This window comes from Zonotrichia albicollis, chromosome 1, assembly GCF_047830755.1.
Source record: "Zonotrichia albicollis isolate bZonAlb1 chromosome 1, bZonAlb1.hap1, whole genome shotgun sequence".
Lineage (NCBI taxonomy): Eukaryota > Metazoa > Chordata > Aves > Passeriformes > Passerellidae > Zonotrichia > Zonotrichia albicollis.
This window is the reverse complement of record NC_133819.1, coordinates 20,782,738-20,802,882: the sequence shown is the minus strand read 5'-3', so window position 1 is coordinate 20,802,882 and position 20,145 is coordinate 20,782,738. Positions and strand designations below refer to the sequence as shown.

General features: G+C 41.3%; 1 protein-coding gene across 1 annotated transcript in view; it reads right to left on the bottom strand.

Moving 5' to 3' along the window:
- The window catches only part of CUBN (cubilin), a 141,628-nt gene extending 125,002 nt beyond the window's left edge, over positions 1-16,626 (bottom strand). The window contains exons 1-12 of the mRNA XM_074528306.1: positions 16,511-16,626; positions 16,223-16,352; positions 15,808-15,900; positions 14,783-14,821; positions 12,939-13,042; positions 9,298-9,424; positions 7,689-7,857; positions 6,828-6,959; positions 5,564-5,659; positions 4,928-5,049; positions 2,629-2,815; positions 773-891 (exon numbers count right to left, since the gene is read on the bottom strand). Coding sequence (XP_074384407.1) covers positions 773-891; positions 2,629-2,815; positions 4,928-5,049; positions 5,564-5,659; positions 6,828-6,959; positions 7,689-7,857; positions 9,298-9,424; positions 12,939-13,042; positions 14,783-14,821; positions 15,808-15,900; positions 16,223-16,352; positions 16,511-16,626 — 1,434 coding nt within the window. The remainder of the gene's footprint in view (positions 1-772; positions 892-2,628; positions 2,816-4,927; positions 5,050-5,563; positions 5,660-6,827; positions 6,960-7,688; positions 7,858-9,297; positions 9,425-12,938; positions 13,043-14,782; positions 14,822-15,807; positions 15,901-16,222; positions 16,353-16,510) is intronic.
- Positions 16,627-20,145: the final 3,519 nt, after the last annotated feature.

Below are 20,145 nucleotides of genomic sequence, written 5' to 3'. Positions count from 1 at the left end.
AATTCATTCCAGAAAATGTCAAAAAAAAAAAAAATCAAATATTTAGATCCCAGGTAAGAAATTTAATGCTAAATTATGGAGTAGCGTATTTTGTAGCTGTGATTTATAACACAAGTAGAATTGTTAGTTGCAGATCAGAATCAGAATATACATTTGTGTGCAACAGTTAAAAATTAATCTTTAAAAAAAAATCAGATGCTGGTATTACACAAAGGCATTGACAATATGATTTAAGCATTCTACATTTCTGTACTCAGATATCAGAAATATGAAATTGTTTTGGGGTCAGAGAATCACAGAATAGTCTGAGCTGGAAGGCACCCAGAAGGATCACTGAGTCACACTGAAAAGTGACGAGCTGGCCCACGTAGGGATCAAAGCCACAGCCTTGGTGTTGTCAGCACCAGGCTCTGACCAACTCCCTCAGCTCAGCACCCACCTGTGGAGCCCATCAGAGCAGAGCTTTTCTCATGCATCCATTCACAGATCACATTCTAAAGCAATGTAGAACACTGTAGCTGGAGTAGGTTAATAAACTACAACTCTCATCTGCTTAGGAAAGCTTGGAAAATCTAACCCAAGCAAATCCTTAGGCTAAGGAGCCTGAAGGGTTGTAAGGATCTAAAATTTATTCTTTTGAAATACTATTTATTCTAAGAGGATTGGATCACAGCATAGAAACACATGTAGCATGAAGACAGTCATGTTTGCTCTGATAAGCAATCATGGATCCTACAGACTGAGGCTTTCTTTCACCTGAACTCTACTTTACCTTGTTGGGAGTAGTTTGAACAACCCAAGCACAGCTGACCCCACTGCTGTACCACTGGCTGCTTGGGTTGTTGGGGTACCTGAAAGACCCCCTCGAGCCTGAAAGGTATCCTCCACAAACTGCAAAAAGAGAGAGAAAATTTAACAGATTTTGTGCTATTGCTCTACAGACTAAACCAAAACTTAGCTTTTTTTTGGCATAGATTTTTCCTCTTGAACATTTAAAGCAATGTTGTTAAATACTTCTATAAAAGGATCTTTAGGACTTTCTCTCAAGTGGAATGACATCTCAGAAAAGCACAAATTCCCTGAAAGAAAAATAGTTCTTGGAAAGGAAAAGAATGTCAGTTGGAACATGTGGATACTGCCAAAAGATATTGATTCTGTCTCATGATAGTGTTTTGCTTTGCTTCCAGAAATGCTTTGCTTCCAGAAGTATACCTCCAGATTGAATCTCTAGATTTTTCCCTTTCAATGAAATAACATTTTGCATTTTGAAGTTAACATGATGTAAAATTGTCTTTCTCAGAAGTGGTACATCATAGAAGTTATCCTCAGGAGGTTTTATTGCTCCATTTATTCTTTTTGCCCAGATTTTTGGGCCTGATAATCCCCCTCATGATACACCATGGTCTCTTCTCTCACTGAACCATTCAATGCATGGGAACTGAGAACTCCAAACAGCTACAGAAAAATATGTCTGTAAAGCAGCCAAAATGCAATGCACATACAGCTAATGTGCACTAAGAACCTGTAGTTTAACATTGAACTGATTCTAAAGAAATAGCCAATTCTCACCAAACTGTTTTGTTTCAAGAAGAGGCAAAAAGAATATAATTTTATTTGAAATGTCTGTCTAAAACACCTCACCTTTTTTCACCCTGATTAAACATGATCATGAAAGAAAATACATTATTTTTTCTTTGATCAAAAACTAAAAGAACAGGTGGTACAGTATGATTCCTTACTGCATAAAATCTGGGTTTCTATCCCTTCATTATGAATGGCTAAAAATAATTTTTTCCCCTGTGGACTTAATAATAAAACATTAATAATTAATCATAATAAAACATTACTAGCTAGATACTTCAGAAAAATAGAAAAAAGCCTAAAATAGTTCTAAAAGATTTCACAGGGGATCAGTGGAAGTTTTACATACTGTATTACATTAAAATGTAATTTGCTTTCTTCTTAGCAGTCTACAGTAAAAATGAGCGACTCTTGTCACAGAGACACTGGACTCACTGGAATGCTACCCTGACCTTGTTTAATTAAAATTCATGGCCAAAAAAGTTCTCAAACAAACAGAAGAAATTGTATTAGGAGGAAAAGGGGAAACCTTGCAGTCAGTATAAAACTGAGATTACCCCATTTTCATGACTAACATTTCTTTCATTACATTTCTGTTTGAAAACCTTTTCTGGCTTTTCCTCTTGACTAACAACATCAGGACCTTTCCAGTTCATAACAGATGAACTAATATGCACAAAAAACAAACATCAATATGTTCTTTTGTTCTCCTTATACTGGATCCTCTTTCCCAACCAGCTTTCCAGACAACTTTTTTGGGAACAGAGATCTGATTTTAGGATGTTGGAATCCAGCCAAGGCCAGTGGGCCTGCAGATCAGCTTCATTGTTGCGTTCCTACTGCTGAACAAAACAGCCGTAAACAAAGCTCATGGAAAACTCTGACACGGAGGGAATTTGGGTTGGGACCTCTAATCCACCAAACACAGGGCTGTTTTCCACACCATAACTCAGTTGTTATTCACACGTCAGTGCCATGCACCAAGCACAGCTGGCTGGAGGCCGCTGCCCCGTTTCCCGGGGGCAGGAGGGGAGGCTCTGGCTGTACCTTGCTGGGCAGTCTGGCACTGCGCTCCCGTCCAGGCGCTGCTGCACTCACAGGAGTAGCCATTGACCCTGTCCGTGCAGGTGCCCCCATTCTGACATGGGTTGCTGATGCACTCATCAATGTTCTCTGTGCAATTAGGGCCTGTCCAGCCTGCATTGCACAGGCAGAAATAGCCAGAGATCGTTGCCTACAGATATAAAAAAATCAAATAAACAATGAGCATGAATACCTAATGAAATCAATGGAGTCAGGAGAAAGACTGATGTTTACACTTATTTTGTGAGGAAATATTGGAGTAAAGAAATAAAATCTTGATGGTCACTAGTGAATACCAAAATAAACATAAAGCCTAATTAGATTATCTCTTTGGGTTTTTCTATTAAGTTATTTCTTAGCAGACCTCTTTCAATTACTTTCTTGAAGATCAAAATTTGAATGGCTAAAATCCCTTTTAGCCATTCAGAAAACTCTTTGATCATGCTAGAATCAAGTCAATCAAATTACCTAAACCTTATAATTAGCGAGGCAAGATAACTGATTTATGAGTGATTTCTCTCAAGACCTTTCTCCAGGAAGTCTATGCTGCAGTTATGTGTGCTGTTAACTTTAATTTTCATCCTGAGAAATGTTAAAGGGGAACAATTTCATCACCTTTTCAGCTTTATTCCTTTTTCTGTATGTCTTTTTTCTATTTCCATTGTCACAACCTGTACTATTCCATATAATCAAGTCTTTCCATATCTGTAACTGGGTTAATTTCATATGTTCTCTTACCTTATATCTCTTGCTTTATAGACACAATCTTTAGAGGTAAAGCAGAACATGGTCCCATGTACAAGCTATAATCCCATCTTTGATGATATACAGTGTATTGCATTCCCTATTTGCTTTTCTGTTATCTATTCATGTCCTCTGTGTCCCAAAGAGATTTTCAGTATAATGGAAGAGGGTTTTGACATATATTTAGGGCTCTGAATGTTATTTTAGAAGGTGTTTTCTGATCTGCGTAGCCTGATACTTAATTACTTATTTCCTCTATCATGATGATGGCCAAATATAGTTCTGCTATTTCTCTATTTTATTAGATGCTTTTGTAGTCACATTACTTAAATATCTGTGTTATTATCTTTGTAGCCATGATTGCCCACTGTTCTATGTTAGAATATTTAGGGGAAGATGTCATACCATTTAATAAACTGACTAAAATGAACTAAATAGTCAGAAAAAGTACATAAGATCTGGGCAAAACAGGCCCTATAAGTATCTTTAAATATGAGTGAAGACAGTATTCAGTAGATACCTACAGAACACGGAGCAAGGAATGCTGGTCAGGAGTGGTGTGAGAGGACTGTCACACTTCACATAGAAAATTGAAAAAGCAAGAGGTAATACACGATGGAATCATAGAAACATTTCGCTTGGAAAAGACCCTTAAGATCATCAAATCCAGTTGTTAACCTAACACTGTCAAATCCACATGTTATGTCTCATTTTCCCTGTGCCTCCAGGGACAACCAAAATGAGGACATCTGCAGCCTAATAGGGACAAATGGGAAAAAACTCTACTGGAATAAAAGAAGTAGCATTTGTGAATATTTTGGCAAAATCACCATCACAAATATCTTTCACAACAAAAACCCCAGGTCTGCAGCATGGACTTTCCAGGGCACAGCACAACTCACTCAGGAAGCCAAAATGGCCTTCATAGGGTCCATGAGGATAAATTAACATTCACTGTGCATGAGAACGAATTCATCCCACCAACCAGTTCAGGTCAAAAAGACTTGGTTACTATCACTGCAAGCAATTCCTTTGAAACACCCTTTCCACATTCATATAAACAGCCTGGGACTCTAGGAGTGCTCTCACAAGATCAGACTAGGAACTCATAACTAACTCTGCTAGATATTAACAGCCTGAAGGGCAGCAGAGGTACTGGTGCCTTTATCATGGGTAATTCCCACACGATCCAGGGTGGTAAATTACTTTCCTGTGCCACCAAGAACAGTTCTCTCCCATCAGCACAAGCATTCCATTGGCTAGTATCAGCTACCAAACACAATTTCTCAGGCCATTACTGCCAAGATTGCTACTTCTACTTCACACACAAGGAAATAGCTTGTGGGCCTCAGGTATATCCTTTGCTTTCCTCAGGTATATCCTTTGACCTTGCAGTCCCCTCTGACTTTGCCTCATTCCCAGCAGTATGTGTGCACCCAGCCTCCAGTCTCAGCAAGGCTCCCTGGCTGGTTCTGACTGCACAGCGCCGTCATTTACGTGTGAGGAGCCCAGCACTTACCAGGCACTGCCCATTGGCACAAGGGTTCTGCAGCTGACAGATGTCACTGAGAGGAGAGCACCCATTTGGCCCATATCCACTTCCAGTGAACCCAGATGTGCAGGAACAAAATGCCATGGGCCCTTGGGAGAGAAGACATAGAACATAATACCAATGTCTGTAAATGTCCTTGACATTTTGAAGGAGAATCTTAATATAATTCTAACTTGATCTTTTGACACTTTCCCTGGTCAGTGTCCAGTTTGAACATGGAAAGTGTTTTTAGTGTTGCTCTGCTATGGGTACCTGAGAGCCCAAGGTCACCCTCATGGGAAGTGGTGAGTAGTCAAGGGTATTTATGGGAAGGGGGAATGAAAAGCGGCTGTATAATTGGAAAACTGCATCAAAGAGAAATGGTGAACATCTTCACAGTTTTAGCATAAAGTCTTCTTTTTGTTGGAGCCTAAATCTCCTTCTGTCAGTGTTTGTGAAAAAGTCTGCTCGCTTTAGCTAAGCTGCCTGTAAAATCATTTGCATGAGGCAAAGCTGACTGTGGCAAAGGGGCTGCAATCTTTCTATAAAGTGGATTTATCCTAACCAGGTCCTCCTTGAGATTCAGGCTGCTATCACCTTACAGTCTTTAAGAAAGTATCATACCTGGAGCTGAGGTACAAGTAGCCAAAGGATGGCACCCTCCATTATTTATTGAGCAGATATCAACCTGGGTGCATGTTCGTCCATCTCCCTCATAACCTGTTCAGAGGTAAATCTCAGTTAGTTTGTAAGAAACCATTTTCTTTGTGAATTGACAGTAAAATAATCAACTGGTGAGCAAAACACTAATTCATGGTGTAAAATCATAGTCTTCTGCAGTTAAAAAGAAAGAACTGAGATAGCTGCTGAAGTAAAACCTGCATATTTATTGCGCCTCCTTCAGTGCAGGGATGGATTTTGACTGTAAATAAATCCTTCCATAGTTGCAGAAAAAACGATATATCAGTGTATTTTAAATATAGGTAAAGTCAGTGAGGCCATAGAAGCCCATGTATCTCAGCTACCATGTGTTGCCCTCCCTACACATCTGCACCCAGTCAGCCCTAACCACATCCAGACTTTTTCCTCCTGCACACCAGAGCAGCCCTTGGATCTCAAACACAACACCCAGATCCTCTCAGGACATTCAGGAGGACCAAAGCCCTGCAGCACAGCTCCTTATGGCCAGAGCTGACATCACCAAAACTTGTCTGAGGCCACATTTTCAGCAAGGCAATATCCCTTCAGCACTCAGTAACTGGGAGGCTTCCTTACCTAAATAGCAATCAAAAAGTCAATTAGAAAGACTTTTTCCTGCTATATTTCTAGTATTGATCCTATACATTTCAGAAAGCATTTTAAATCATAAAGCAGAAATTATAAAGACTTAAGTTGCAACTTCCACTGCTTGAGCTGTACTGCAGTGAAAACACTGCCTCCTCAGACAGCATTCAGAGCGTGACAATTATCAAGGCTTTTTTTACTGCAGACAATACAGTCTGTGATTTATGGCACACAGGACACTCCTTCAATTAATACAGACAATGAAATTACTACCATAATTATGCAAGCCTTGTTTCCCATTAATGATCATGCAAAGGAAGTACTTCACCAAATCAAGGCTATAACACTGAAAACAGCTACCTAGTACAAGAGAAACCCATTTCAGAGGATCCTCTGTAGAGGCATACTCTATACAAAGTTCATTAATAGCTGAAGCAATTTGAATATATTTGGACTCTTCATTCTGTATCACAGTATTGTGTATGTGATATTTCTACAAAACCAATTTTCAGCTTCTTAAATCTACACCAAAACAGGCTTGTATGTGTTGAGTCTTCATCTTTTAAGCCCTTCCATAGCATTATCAGCAAGAAACCCATTTTACCTGGAGGACAGAGCCCACAGCGGAATGATCCAACTGTGTTGATGCATTGGACCATCGGTACAGTTGAGCAGCCTCCATTATTACTTGCACATTCATCAATGTCTTGGCAAGTGTAGCCATTTCCTTGCCAGCCTAAAAAGCAGCACAGAAAAGACATCAGAAAGAAAATGCCTGGCCTTTTTGGTTTCTTCTTTGACCAAGTCTTTTCATAGAGTACAACTATTGCACTTCATTAGCACAAGGGTAGATCTGTCTCTCTCATAACTGATAAAAATTCATACCAGTCTGAAAATTAGGTTTCAAACACAACAGGGTGGAGATGTGAGTATAATAATGTTTTATTTTAACTGTATTCTGGATATTTCAGATTCAAGCACACTTTTACCTAAAGAGGGTGCAGTTCCAGTCAGGTGCATGTACGTACATTTTGCAGCAAAGCTTTATTGCAACTTCACTTAAATACTTTAAAAACTTTTCCTATAGACACCACCTGCCCAGCTCAGGAAGAGTAATCATAAGTTATATGGTCTGAGGGAACAATCAGATTTTTATATTTCCTTAGGGCAGGAAACATACAGACATGAAAGTACTTCAGACAAATTATATGAAGGTGACAGGACATGATGGATATGAAGATACCTGTGGACATGAGACCTATTTAGATGCTCAGTTTAGGATGAGATAAATCATGCATTAGACTCCACTGCCTGTGTTACCTATATAAAACACAACTTGCATTTATTCCCTAGAAGACAGACCAAAGCATTTCATGGAGTTGCATCCTGTGTCTGTGCTTATGATACCCGGGCAGTAGCACCTCTGCCACCCCATCCAACCTGAGAGCATGGAAAGATGAGATACCTGTGGGGCAGGGACCACATCTGTAGGAGCCTGGAGTGTTGTAGCACTGCACAGGTGGGTCCTGTGAACACGGAGGATTCGGGAGGCTGCACTCATTTATATCAGCGCTGCAGGCAGGGCTGCCAGGAGGGGACATCCAGCCAGCATCACAGACACAGTGGTACTTGGGCTGCCACAGAAAACACCGCAGTGCATGTTTAAGGCATTTGCAGTAGTCAAGAAAAAGGCAAGAGGAGTTTATTTCATGAAATGACTTTCAAACTATAAGAAAGCTTTCAGAGCATTACATGGCTTGTATGTTTTGTTTTGTAAGTTGCTTCAGTAGTTTTCCCAGTCTATTTCTTCCTCTGAATTTACTTTTTCAGATTATGGAAGCAACTCAGGCTCGTTCATTATGTTCATAAAAGACATCTGTAATTTACCCCAAAGCTCCCAGAGAAAATAAGATCAATTATGAGCGGTACATAACCATAATTAAAAGTCATCAACTTGCTTTTTAACCAGGGCAAAGCGATCATTGTAAGTAATCTGAAATAATCTTGGCCGCTTTCTTTTAATCAAATTATTCAGTAGTCTATGCAATGTGTAGCACTGACATTAAAATGCAAATACATTATTTCTTTTAGGAAAACACTTTTCTCTCTAGTAAACTTTACTAATGGCCAGATTTCAGCATTTATCTAGCTTTGGTCCAATTAAAGCTAATGGGAGCTTTATTGTTGATTGTCACAGGAGCAGTCACTGTTAAGCCAATGCTGAACCCTTTTGAAAAGCTTTCTCAACAAAAAGTGGGCAGAAAATAAGTGATGAATTTTGAAACTTCTAAAAATTAAGCAAAGAAATCATTTATAGCAAAGCACAAAGAATATGTGCTGTGACTGCAATGGTGCATGGGCATATAGGAGTATTAAGGAGCACAAGCTTGGCTGGGTGGTTTGGAGGGCTGCTCTGAGTGGAAAGAGCCAAAGCTGGCATGGTCCATCTGTCCCTCTGGAGTGAACACCCTGTACCCAGATTCTCACCCAAATGGAATGAGCTGGCTTGCTCCAGAAGAGCACTCAAGCGTGTGCTAGCATCCATCCAGTGCAGATGCTTGGAAAGATTGGGCCTGGAGTTGAATTCCCATCCAGCTGACACTGAGGAGCACCAAGGATGTGCAGCAGCCACACAGTCACCATGCAGCCCTGGCAGCTTCCAGACCCCTGGTCCTAATGTGCTACTAATGTGCCACTTTTCCCAGGAAAAATAAGAATCATATTTGTCCTTATCAGTCATTTAAGCAGTAAAATACTGTAGCAACTTAGAACTCCCAAAATAATGAACAGTAAGAATATTGTATTTCAAATAAGACTTCAACTTATAAAAAAATTATTCCCAACTCCCTATGGATGTAGTAGTAGATCTAATACTGTGACAAGTACCTCTAACAAGACATCAGACATTTCTGATTCTTTCTGCCACCCTTGGTACAACAGAGGTGCTGTTATGTTGTACAGTGGCCTTTCTTGTTTTCAGCAGCAGTTCATGCTATGCAGTTTTGTCAAACTCAGCAGAATTTGCTGCTTATTCATGCTGTGCTGTGTGCTGAGGTTTACACATTGTTCCTTACCCTGTTGGGCTGATCCCTTTCTTCATCCACACAGAGGCCATGCTCACAGAGGCTCTCAGATCCTCCCTGGCAGTCATCAAATTTCAAGTCACAGTGACGCCCGTAGGTTTCTGGAGTACAGGAGCAGCTAATAGTGAAAGTGGAAAGAAAAATCAAAATTTTGTCTTTCTACCACTGTTAAAGATTGTTCATTTCCATTCTCCACTTTATGGGGTGCTCCTTACAAGATACATCCATTTACTTATTATGACAATCCTGCTAATAATCATGCAGAGAGGCAAATCTCCTGTTCAGCAGAGACTCAAGAACCATTTGAGACTTGTGCACATTCATGACTGTCTGGCCCTATGGAAGAATGTACCACCTTTCTTTACATTCATAAGCACAAATCCAGAAAAAAAGAAAAGTCTAACATAAGACTTAAACAGAACATGAGCATGGAAACCCCACTTCAGTCAAAGAGCACCTAAACTTCCTTTTTCAGTTATGACCATGATATGATGCCATGTGCAGAAATGCCATGCCTGGTACTTTCACCCCCCACACCACAACAATGGGCACCTGCTGTCTCAGCAGCACCTCAGCTTTTAGGGATGTGTGGTGGGCAAGAGGGGGCATTTGGGGTTGGTGGGGTGGACAGAACAAAGCAGTGGGTTGAAAGAAGGCATTCTATTGGGAGGAGCCAGTTTGAAAGCTGCCACATGCATTCACAGTGTTATTTATAGGGTAGAGCTTTGTTACAGCATTATACATATGGGGTGGAACTGAAATTGGGAACTTCTAAGCCATCAGATAATGTTTCCCTTTTCTCTGGCTCTTTATTTCCACATAGACAAAATGTGAGGCTCTGAAATACAACTGAAAGAGATATAAATTCACAGAAAACCTATCAGATCACCATCTTCTCAATAACATGACAGTGAGACTTATTTGGATTCAAGTTATGTGCTGCAATGTCTGCAGCTTGCAGAGACATATGGCAGGTACACACCCTTCTTGGATTGCTTTTAAGCTGCCTAAAGAAAAGTGCTCTGTAAAAGCATTTCTCTGAAACTGAAATCAGGGTATTCTAGTGCAGCTGACCTGGACCTTGAGGCAATTTATATAAAATAAGCTGCTGCTGTCCCTTCAACCATGTCACATGCTCAGCTGAAATTGCAGTTTGATAAGTCAATTGCAGGTAACTAGAGAGTGCACCCAGGACAAGCAACCCACATGAACTTAGGCTTCAAAACCCCACAGCAGCTTAATGCTTAACTGCAGTCTGCAGTGCAAGACAGCATGTTCATTATTGTAAAAGACAGCAAGCAGAACAGCACCTTCCCATCAGTGCAGCAGCTCAGCATGGGCAAGCACAGAGGCAGCAGGTCAGGGAACCAGATCACTTTTATACTTCTGAAGCACATTCAGAGCTTCATGTTCAACTTCAAAGGACACAGAAGGCAGTCCAACCGTCTCCAAAGGAGGAGAACAATGGCACTGTCTCCTGTCTACTCTGGAAAAGATTAATCTGCTTCCCCTCTGAAGTTTCTCAGAGAAGAGCTTCCAGAAGTAGGTCACACTGCAAGGCACTTCAGCCAAATTGTGATGCACTGCTGCTTGGCACCGCCGTAGTTCTATCACATGAGCCATGGCATGCTGTGATGAGGGCCCTGTTATTTTGGTTGTGACACAGAAGTCTGATAGACTTGGGGACTTTCACAGCCTTTCATCCAACTGATACAGTGTCCCCTTAAGATTTTGATTGAGGAAGGTGTTTCTGGATACCTGCTTTTTTCCCCCTCATATTTCAGCTTTCCTGAGTTACAGGGAAAACCATGCAGATAGAAAAAATGAACAAGGGATGAAGACTGCATTATGCTCCATTTCATGGTACCTAATCCAGTACTTCCAATAACGTGGCATTATTTCTGCAGGCTATTGAAAGACAGATATCACCCCTTTCTTTCCCTGCAGTCCACAATGGTGTACATAACCATGCTAGAGCATTAGTGGGGTGACCTGGGCTGTTCAGCCCCAGAAATCTTAGCAGCAATGTCCTCCCAGTTGCAGAAAAGAGATGTTATGCTCTGCCTGGGGATGGATTTAGCATTTGTGAAGCACTCAGAAGCAAGCCAATAAGGGACACTAAAGATGGTACAATGGACTTGGGAACGGACTATGTAATAATCCTGAGTGTGTGATGCAAAAGCAGTAATATTAAGGTTGCAATGACTTATGAAGAGGTCTTAGCTCATTCCATGAAGCATTGATTCAGCCAGTACCAAGGAGGGCAAGCAGTGCACCAGGGAAGAACCTGGGGAATCGTGACTGTATTAACACAAAGACAACACTTGTGAGAACAGCAGAATTTAGTCACACACCTGTACCTCTCTGAGCACAATAGGAAACAAAGGCAGATTGCTTTGTTGTTTCCCTGACAAATATCTGTTGTAGACAAGCTAGAAACATCTTTTAAAATAAAATTAAACCCCTACAGTAGGCATCATGCTGCAGTGACACTTCAGCAGACTCTGTGCTCAAGCATGAGGAGCACTACAGGAGAACTTCCTTTGTTTGAAGTTCTTCCAAGAACTGACAAAGCACTATAAGCCAGTCTTACTTCAAGCAAATATTTGTGGGGGCTAAGATTTCTATGCTGAAGCAGGAGACAGAATTCTTTGCAGAAAACTGTGGCATGCTCTCCAGCATGTGTTCCCATTGCACAGGGGAGCTTTGTATTATATGTGAGAGTTAGTTATTTAGCAGATTCTTTGACATTTTGGAGAATGAGACACAAAATGTTCAGGCTGGCTTGCCCTGTAAGCAAGAACATGTTTCCTAAGGAGCTGGGCACAGCCAGAGAGCAATGTGCTCCAGAGGCCTTGTGTGTGGGGCCCAGCAGAGAGGCAGCCCAGGCACCCCCTGGGTTGCAGACAGCATTTCTCCCTTTCTGCCTGGCAGCACGGTGCATTCCTTGCTCTACTGCTGTCTCAGCAGTGCCTTTGTTTTAGGAGGGGATGAAGGCATTTCACAGAACTGTTTCTGATTTACAGAATATTCTGAGTAGGAAGGGACCCACAGGGATTAGTCCAAGCCTTAGTGAATGGGCTGCATGGGGATTGCACCCATTATCTTGATGTCATTAGCACCCTGCTCTGACCAAATGAGCGTGCTGGGAACACCGGTGATCAAGGGTGATCACCTCCTTCATCTCCCTTTGATCTCAAGGGGTAGGTGACAGCAGAGGGAAGGTAACATGGCTGTGCTCTGTGGGCATGTTGGGGAGAGCTGGTCACAGCCCAGCATGGGCCTCTCACTGCCCCAGCTACGCCCCATGGTGCAGGAAATTTCCATTAAAGCAACAGGGGGCTGGGTCAGTGGAGCCTGTCCTCATTTGCAGCCTCCCCCCAGCGTGGCTGTGTGATGGATCTGGCTCCTGCTGCTCCTCCCGTGTCACAGCACGCAATGGCTGTGGGGCCTTTCTGTGCCTGCAGTGGGCTCAGTGCACAGCGCAGTGAGGATTCTATCTGTTCCCAGGGGTTATAGTGCACAGATGTTAAACAGATTTAATTCTAGAACTTGCGCTGCAGGCATGATATGGGGTACAAACCAGCAGAGTATTCTACACGGGATATTTGTGTCTGGTTTTGAGAAGTTACCTGTAGCTGCCTGGCGTGTTCACACAAGTGGCTCCATTCTGGCAGCCTAATGCTGTTCCAGCAAAAATCTGGCATTCATTAACATCCACTGAGCACAGGGGGCCCTAAGATGAAATGGAAAACCAGTTTATTTTCCAAATAACTGAGAAATGAAGCAAACCATGTTTAATATAGTTTTCAAAGATATACAAACCATGGGCTGTTATCAACACAGATTTTCTTATGAAACACAATAACAAAACTTTATTTTTCAGCTGTGTTTCTGTGACCCTTGCTATCAGTCAGATGGGGATAAAATACCTCAGATGTAGAAAGCATGTGAACAGCACATTTTTGTCAACCCGTCACTTTCCAACTAGAAAAGACTCAGAAAATTTTCTTATAAACTGTTTCTATCAGGAAAGCCATAAATTTTAACCTGAATCTTGCTGGGATAACTTTTAAGTTTAAATCCTTTGAGAAGAAGATACAACCTTTCCATCTCTGGTGCACATAATATCACCATTAAAGCATTTGCTAGTAAAGTATCTGCATTTCAAAAATTCAGAATGGCACTGATTATCTACATCCCCAGTTTGTCTTACTTGTTTAAAAGTGAATAACTATCCATCCCTTCCCCCAGCCTCCCTCTATCCTTGTGTAAGGTCAACAGCAAGGCATGCAGTGCAGTTCAGTGCTTAGCAAAAACCAGACTAATTCTCTGCTGTGGGAACTGCCAAGAATCACTGACTTCATGGGCCACTGCCTGCATGTAACAGTGCAGGGTCTGGCCCAAAGCTTTGGGCTTTTGTTACACATACATGTTGATATTGTTGAGAAGCAAACACCAACGAGTGACACTGCTGCTCTGCTGCCCAGTGCTGCTCACTCCACCCTGAGCACCCCGAAATGCTGTGCTGCATGGCAATCACCCTGAGCTGGATGCAGCCTGACAGGTGAAATACACACTCTGTAGTCAAGGAGGCTGAAGACTCACCTGCCAGTTGCTGGGACAGAGGCAAAAGAAACCATCCAGTGAGTTTACACAGGTCCCTGAGTTCCTACAGGGGTTACTACTGCAGGCTCTCCTCTGGATGTCCTGAAATGCCAGAAAATAGTAGAAAATTATGTTTCTGCTTAGCTGGTATTCCATTGGTATTTATTTTCAATACAAACATTCTTTTTTCCCTTCCCCCAAATTTTTTCTTGAACTGCCCTCCATTTTTTTCAGCAAGGCTGATTTGTAAAAGTTCTGAGCTATTTCACTTATCCCTGGACAAAATAATGATGCTGTGATTGCTCATGCACAGAATGGCCAAGCACTAGGATGAGAAAAGACCTGTAAAAATTAAATATTAATAGAGACTGTTTTCCAGCAGCAGACTGGGAGTCTAGAGGGAAGGTTATCTTGTGTTTTTGATTCCATGGGTATCTCATCTGATAATTGCTTTTACTGGCACCTGAAGGTGAAGCTTGTCACAAGCTCACTGGAGAAGCAGGCGACGGCTGAAACTGAGTTAGTTCCAGTACAATAAACATCCAGTTTGAGTTTCTGGTCTTTATCTTGACAGACCAGTGAAGGGAAAGTTTACTTCTCCTTGGTATCAACTTGTTGCTCTTGAATGTACAAGTGTTTTTCCGTTAAGAAATGCAGTCTCCTACACAGTTTATATTTTGTAAGAAGGCATATCACCTCCTCCACAAATCTTGGTGCTTTTTTTTACCTTCTGTTACTAAAAGAGTTTTCCTGAGGAAAGCATGAGAAGAAAGAAATCATTTAGCTGTTTAATCATTGAAACCTCACTCTATTTACTTGGGGCTGAGATTTTCTTTTCTGATCTCCAGTTTGTTTCCCATTTACTTACCTGCTGAAAGCTTTGAAGTTTGTTATCAAGACTCAGGATCTGCAAAAGAAATGTGAATTACATTATGCTTAGTATGAGAGTGGCCACAGAGGAACTTGCTGGATACTGGTAAACTCACAAAATACTTTTCTCTGAAAAAAGAGAATAGCTGGTGTGTGAAACCAGGTGGCAGTCAGATCCAGATGAGGGCCCATTCACTGAGATTTTGGTGGGTTTGGCTGTTCAGAAAATGACAGCATAAATACGTCCCAGCTTGGATCCACAAGGCAAGACTGTCTGGCAAAGATGTATAGAGGTGCTGAAAATTAAGAATGTGAATATTCCTGTAGGAATGCTCGGGTCCTCACATGTGTGACAAGGACAGAGGTCTGGGACAGAGCACTGAAAGCCTGGAAAAGGTCTCCACATCTCAGTGGGTTGTAAGCGCAAACTGATACTGAATCAGAGAACGTGATTGATTCATATTAGCCCAGTTTCCCTAAAGGAAGGTCTATTACACTATAAAAATAGTTTTCTATAAGGAACTTGTGGAAACACTGTAATAAAAGACACTTAAATCAGGCAATCCTTTAAAAATTTTTTCATGGAAAAAAAGAATTCAGGAGCAGGGAAATGACAAAACTATTGTGCTGGTCCTGTCTTTCCACTGCAAACCCCTACAGCCCATTTTATCTATGGAATGGGATGTCTGTGTAGCAACTATGAAAACATATATGGTCCATTTCCAGAATTTATTCACAAATATTAGAGAACATAGGCAATACAGATGCTGACAATGAACAAAAAAGAATCACAGTAACTGGAAACTTTGGTGAAATTTACAGAAATATTTCCATTGTCTACATAGTTACTGAATAAAGATCTCAAAATTAAACACAGACTCCAGGCTGATATTAAATAGGGACTCTGCTCCAGTTCCCTAAACTGGGTGCAGAAATACTAAAACGAAACAGATTGTTTAATATTAGTGTGAGGAATGGAAACATGGGAATGCTGGAGGAGGATAACATGAAGGTTTGGCTCACCTTGGAGGTCAGCAGAGTAACCTGCTGGGATACATTCTGCAAAGCACCACAGTCTTTTTTAAGTTCTTGAATCTCTCTGCTACTCTCTCTAACCTAAAGTTAAACAACAGAGATAATGTGAAACAAACTTTGACTTTTCAAAAGCTTAGGAAAGTTTAGTCCTTGCATAACTTTACTATTATAAAGTCCACTTAAATACAGAGAGCTCTAATACATACACAATTTAATAATTTCATCATCTTTTGTGATGATTTTGACATGATTACAAGTCTGCAATGGCTTACTTCCATATTAGATTGCTGATATAGATAATATAAAATAAAATACAGAATGCATTAAACACTTGTGAAAACAATTTAACTATTATGTAGAACTGAAAATGAAAATATATTAAGGAAAAAAAAAACTATATCACCTGACTAAAAAGTTCTGTAAGGTCTTCTTCATTAACTTTTACTTTCCCCAGTGGTCCAGTTCTAAATTCAATATTTTTGCTGGAGCCAGCATAGAACACTAAATTACCCTGCTCGGAGGATAAACGAGGCCTGTTGTATATTGGGGGAAAAAAAAAAAAGAAAGAAAATTTAGTCACATATCTGCCAAAGAGTAAGTAAAACAGAGCTGCGGTAAAGCCACTTTGCCCCCATTCCAGCACTTACAGGCCACCATCCCAACAAATGCATTTGCAAGCAATGGTACTTACTGCTCATAAGTGTCTCTTTTCTGCCTCTTGTTTTCATGGTGGTTTGGGTCACAGCTCAATCCAGTAAGCAATACCAGCACAACCGTGAGCTGAGGAGCAGCAGGAGCCCAAGGCATTGCTCTCCTCCAGGTGTCCTGAGCCTGAGTGAAACCTCAGTGCTGGACTGGGCTGTTGTGAGCCCAGGTGCCCTTTGCTCTCACACACTCCTGGTTCACAAGATGCCCATTCTGCTGCCTTGTCTTGCAAGGGTGAACTTTATCTCAGACACCTTAATTAAAGATTGACAACATGCAAATCCCCTAGACATTAAATGCATGTTTCTCCTTTTGTCTTTTGGGTTCAGGAGCTTTGAGAGATCATTAAATGGAATCTGCCCGTATTTTATCTCCATGTGTTTGCCCTTTGTACAGCTGAGCACCCCTGCGTCCCTGAGCACCTTGTAATCTGCAGAAAGAGCTCTCCCACGTGCTGCATCACAAGAGCAAAGGAAAGATTATTTGGCAGCACTAAAGGACCTAAATTGTTACCAAAAAATCCCCTACCCCATATGTAAAACCCACAGTGGCTGGCAAGGAATATTTGTATTGAAAGAGAAGCTTCCAGTCAGTGATTTACTGGGCAGATGACACAAGTCAGCAGTACTAAGCAGCATGCCATGGATTACAACAGCAAAGTACAATTTTAACTGAATACGTTTCCTCTGACTCAAGGGTGACTCAGTCCCCAGATGCTGAGGCTCAGGCTGTTGCTGCTGAAAGCCATGAGAGATTCCATGTCCCATCTCCCCTTTGCCATATTTCCCTTGCACAAGACATTGCTGTGCTTTGTTCTTCCTGCTTAGAGGAGCTCTCTGTGTGTTTTCTTTCCTCATGACCTTCCTGATATCCAGGTGCATCACTATTCTTTTTAATTTTCCTTTTTGCTTAGTAGACATCTTCAGGTTGCCCGTGTTTCAAAACCCTACTGAGAAGAGAAGCAAAAGTTGTAGCTGCTCTTGCTCATAGGTAGCACCAGCATCCTTGAAGCACCAGACCTTCCTGGAAGCCATGGAGCTCCTGCACTTCCTAACCCTACCCAGTCTTCCCTTCTGTTCCAGTTTGTCCTTGTCACCTACAGATGTCCCACAGATATGTGGAACCTTCCCTGGAGCTGGGGGATTGAATGAACTCTACAGCTTTCACAGATGGAAGCATTACAAGCTCAAAACAACCTGAGAAGAAATTGAATGCAGTGACAAAAAATACTAATGTCTCCTCAAAAAGAGACTGATGCACACTGAGAACATGAATGTGAAATCAGGACAGCAAGTGTTTGTGGTGCTGCCACAGATCACATGATCTTCACTGGGAATACCGTAGTATCTTAGGCTGTATCAGCTGTATTCCCACCATTTCCCCAAAAACTAGATTTACATTATATTTTATTTTCTGAGTTTTCATGAATTTACCTTGGAATTCAGAGCAGCACCAGCCTGCTGACCACATTCCTTGTGCTCCCACTGGCTGTGATGCAGGTAACCCAACAGTCACTGCTGCTGCTGAGGGACCTAGAAGGGTGGTGGGGAAGCTCCTCCTGAGCCCATCCCATGTACCTACTGGTGAGGAAGGACAAGGATAGCTCTGTGTATGTTCACCTGCTCTGCAGCAGGGAGTCTATCAGCTGTTCCTGCCAGAACAGAGAAACGTAAGGAAAATTTTCCATGTGATGTCCTTTACCAACATGAGGGACAATATTTCCATAAAAATACAGAATTGTGTTGTAGGACATAGGACTCCATTCAATCCACGTGAGTGAGATATGTTTTTTTATATCAACTGAGAATCTGTCCCTCCACCATTTTTATATTTACTATTATGCTTTTTGCTCTGAAACATCTGTTCAGGAATAGGACAGCATAGACAAATTATCAATATTTCTGTCTAGTTGACCAGACACCTTCTGCCTCCGGGTATCCCAGCACTGTCCATTAAACTGGTGCTCATTAACACTCTTCCTGTTGATTTTGAAGTCTATCTGGTGGGGATTTTTTCTTGTTTTGTTTTGATTTTCCTTCTGTTTTAACAGTTTACTGAGTTTGTGTAGCTGTCAGTTGGATGTCACCTTGAATAAACTCCAGGCCAACTACACCCGCACTCTGTAGCGGGCTGGCTGAATGTCTGTGTACCCCAGGAACTTAATTTCACAAAGTCCATTGTATGCTTACAGTTTCCATCCTGGCCTTTGGCTGTGGCTCACAAAACCCCTCCTGTCCTGTCTGCATTTCTTTTGCACGCTGAGTTTGCACTGCCCCTCTCTGCTGCCTATCAGCCTTCAATTCAGGCTTCCCTTTCCAACTAATTAACTCCAATAAACCAATAATCAATGAGCAATAAACCATTAAGGATGAAGACAAGGCTGGTAATGCAAGGAACAAGAAGAAATTCACCTTCTCTTCCTGCAGGCTTTATAGCTTAGAAAATGGTTGGCCTGAGGACCAGCTGATTTTGACTATGCACTGATTATAGGATGGAAAGAGAGGGTTGGGCACCCACCTATTTGCATGAGACACTATTTTCCATTTCATTAGTCCTTCCAGATTTTAGTTAATTTAGCCTTTATTCTGTGAATGCACCTCAGACTGGCCAAATTGAGAAATCTATAAACCTTTTTAAGGACAGAAGTAGGTCCATACCTTCTAATTTTACTGTAATATATTTGAGACATCATTTTTGGAGGAACATAATGGAAAACATACAAATTTCTGGCACAAGAATAGGGGCTGTTCTTTCTAACAAGAAGAGCTGGCATGAACCTCTCCTCCTGGGACAGGTCATTCATTACCTCCCTAAGATGAAGGCTCAGAAAACAGCTCTAAAGAGCATAGGTTGTGTGCAGATTTGGCAAGAGTAATGGAGTGTTTGTCTCTAATTCTGGTTGAAGTTCATCCTGTGCTAGCAGGGACTACAATTTACCACCATCTTGTGTGGCTGTGTGAAATGAAATGGTAGCATTCCTCTATTTCTCCAGCAGTATGTCTGCAATGCAAAGATGCTGATGTAGAAGACAAGAATTGATTCATGGCCAAAAATTCAATATTCATTAATTACTCCTAGGAAGTAACTCAAATGCATGGACATTATGAGAGTTTTTGACAATGTTACCTGTTTAAATGGAGGAAGTGCAGCCACTGGTATGAATTCAAACCTGGTTAATTTTTTAATGAAAGACTAAAAAATAACCTTTTTTTTTCCCTACAGATGGAAAAAAAAAAAAAAAATCCCTGCTATTCAATGTTATCACTTCAGTATTTGCAAATAATTCAAAATCCAGTCCATTACTGGTTAAGGACCAAGTAGAGCACAATTACAGAAGATTTTCTCCAGCTGTGCTCAAATCTCCCAGTACTTCTGTCTTCACTTCCCTGGATCCTCCTTCATCTTTCCTCCTTCTAACAATCTTCTACAGTTCAAAAGTGACACACAACATATGAAGCCATACTGTTACCTCCATATAACTGCAAATTCATGGTGTAAACCCAGCTCCATACTGAACTCAGCATTTCCCATGTGTTTGTCTTCTATAACAAGAGCTCTATTATCATTATAGCACAAGGGTTTCATATTGCCAGAGCTTCATACCTCCTCAATATTTTCCAT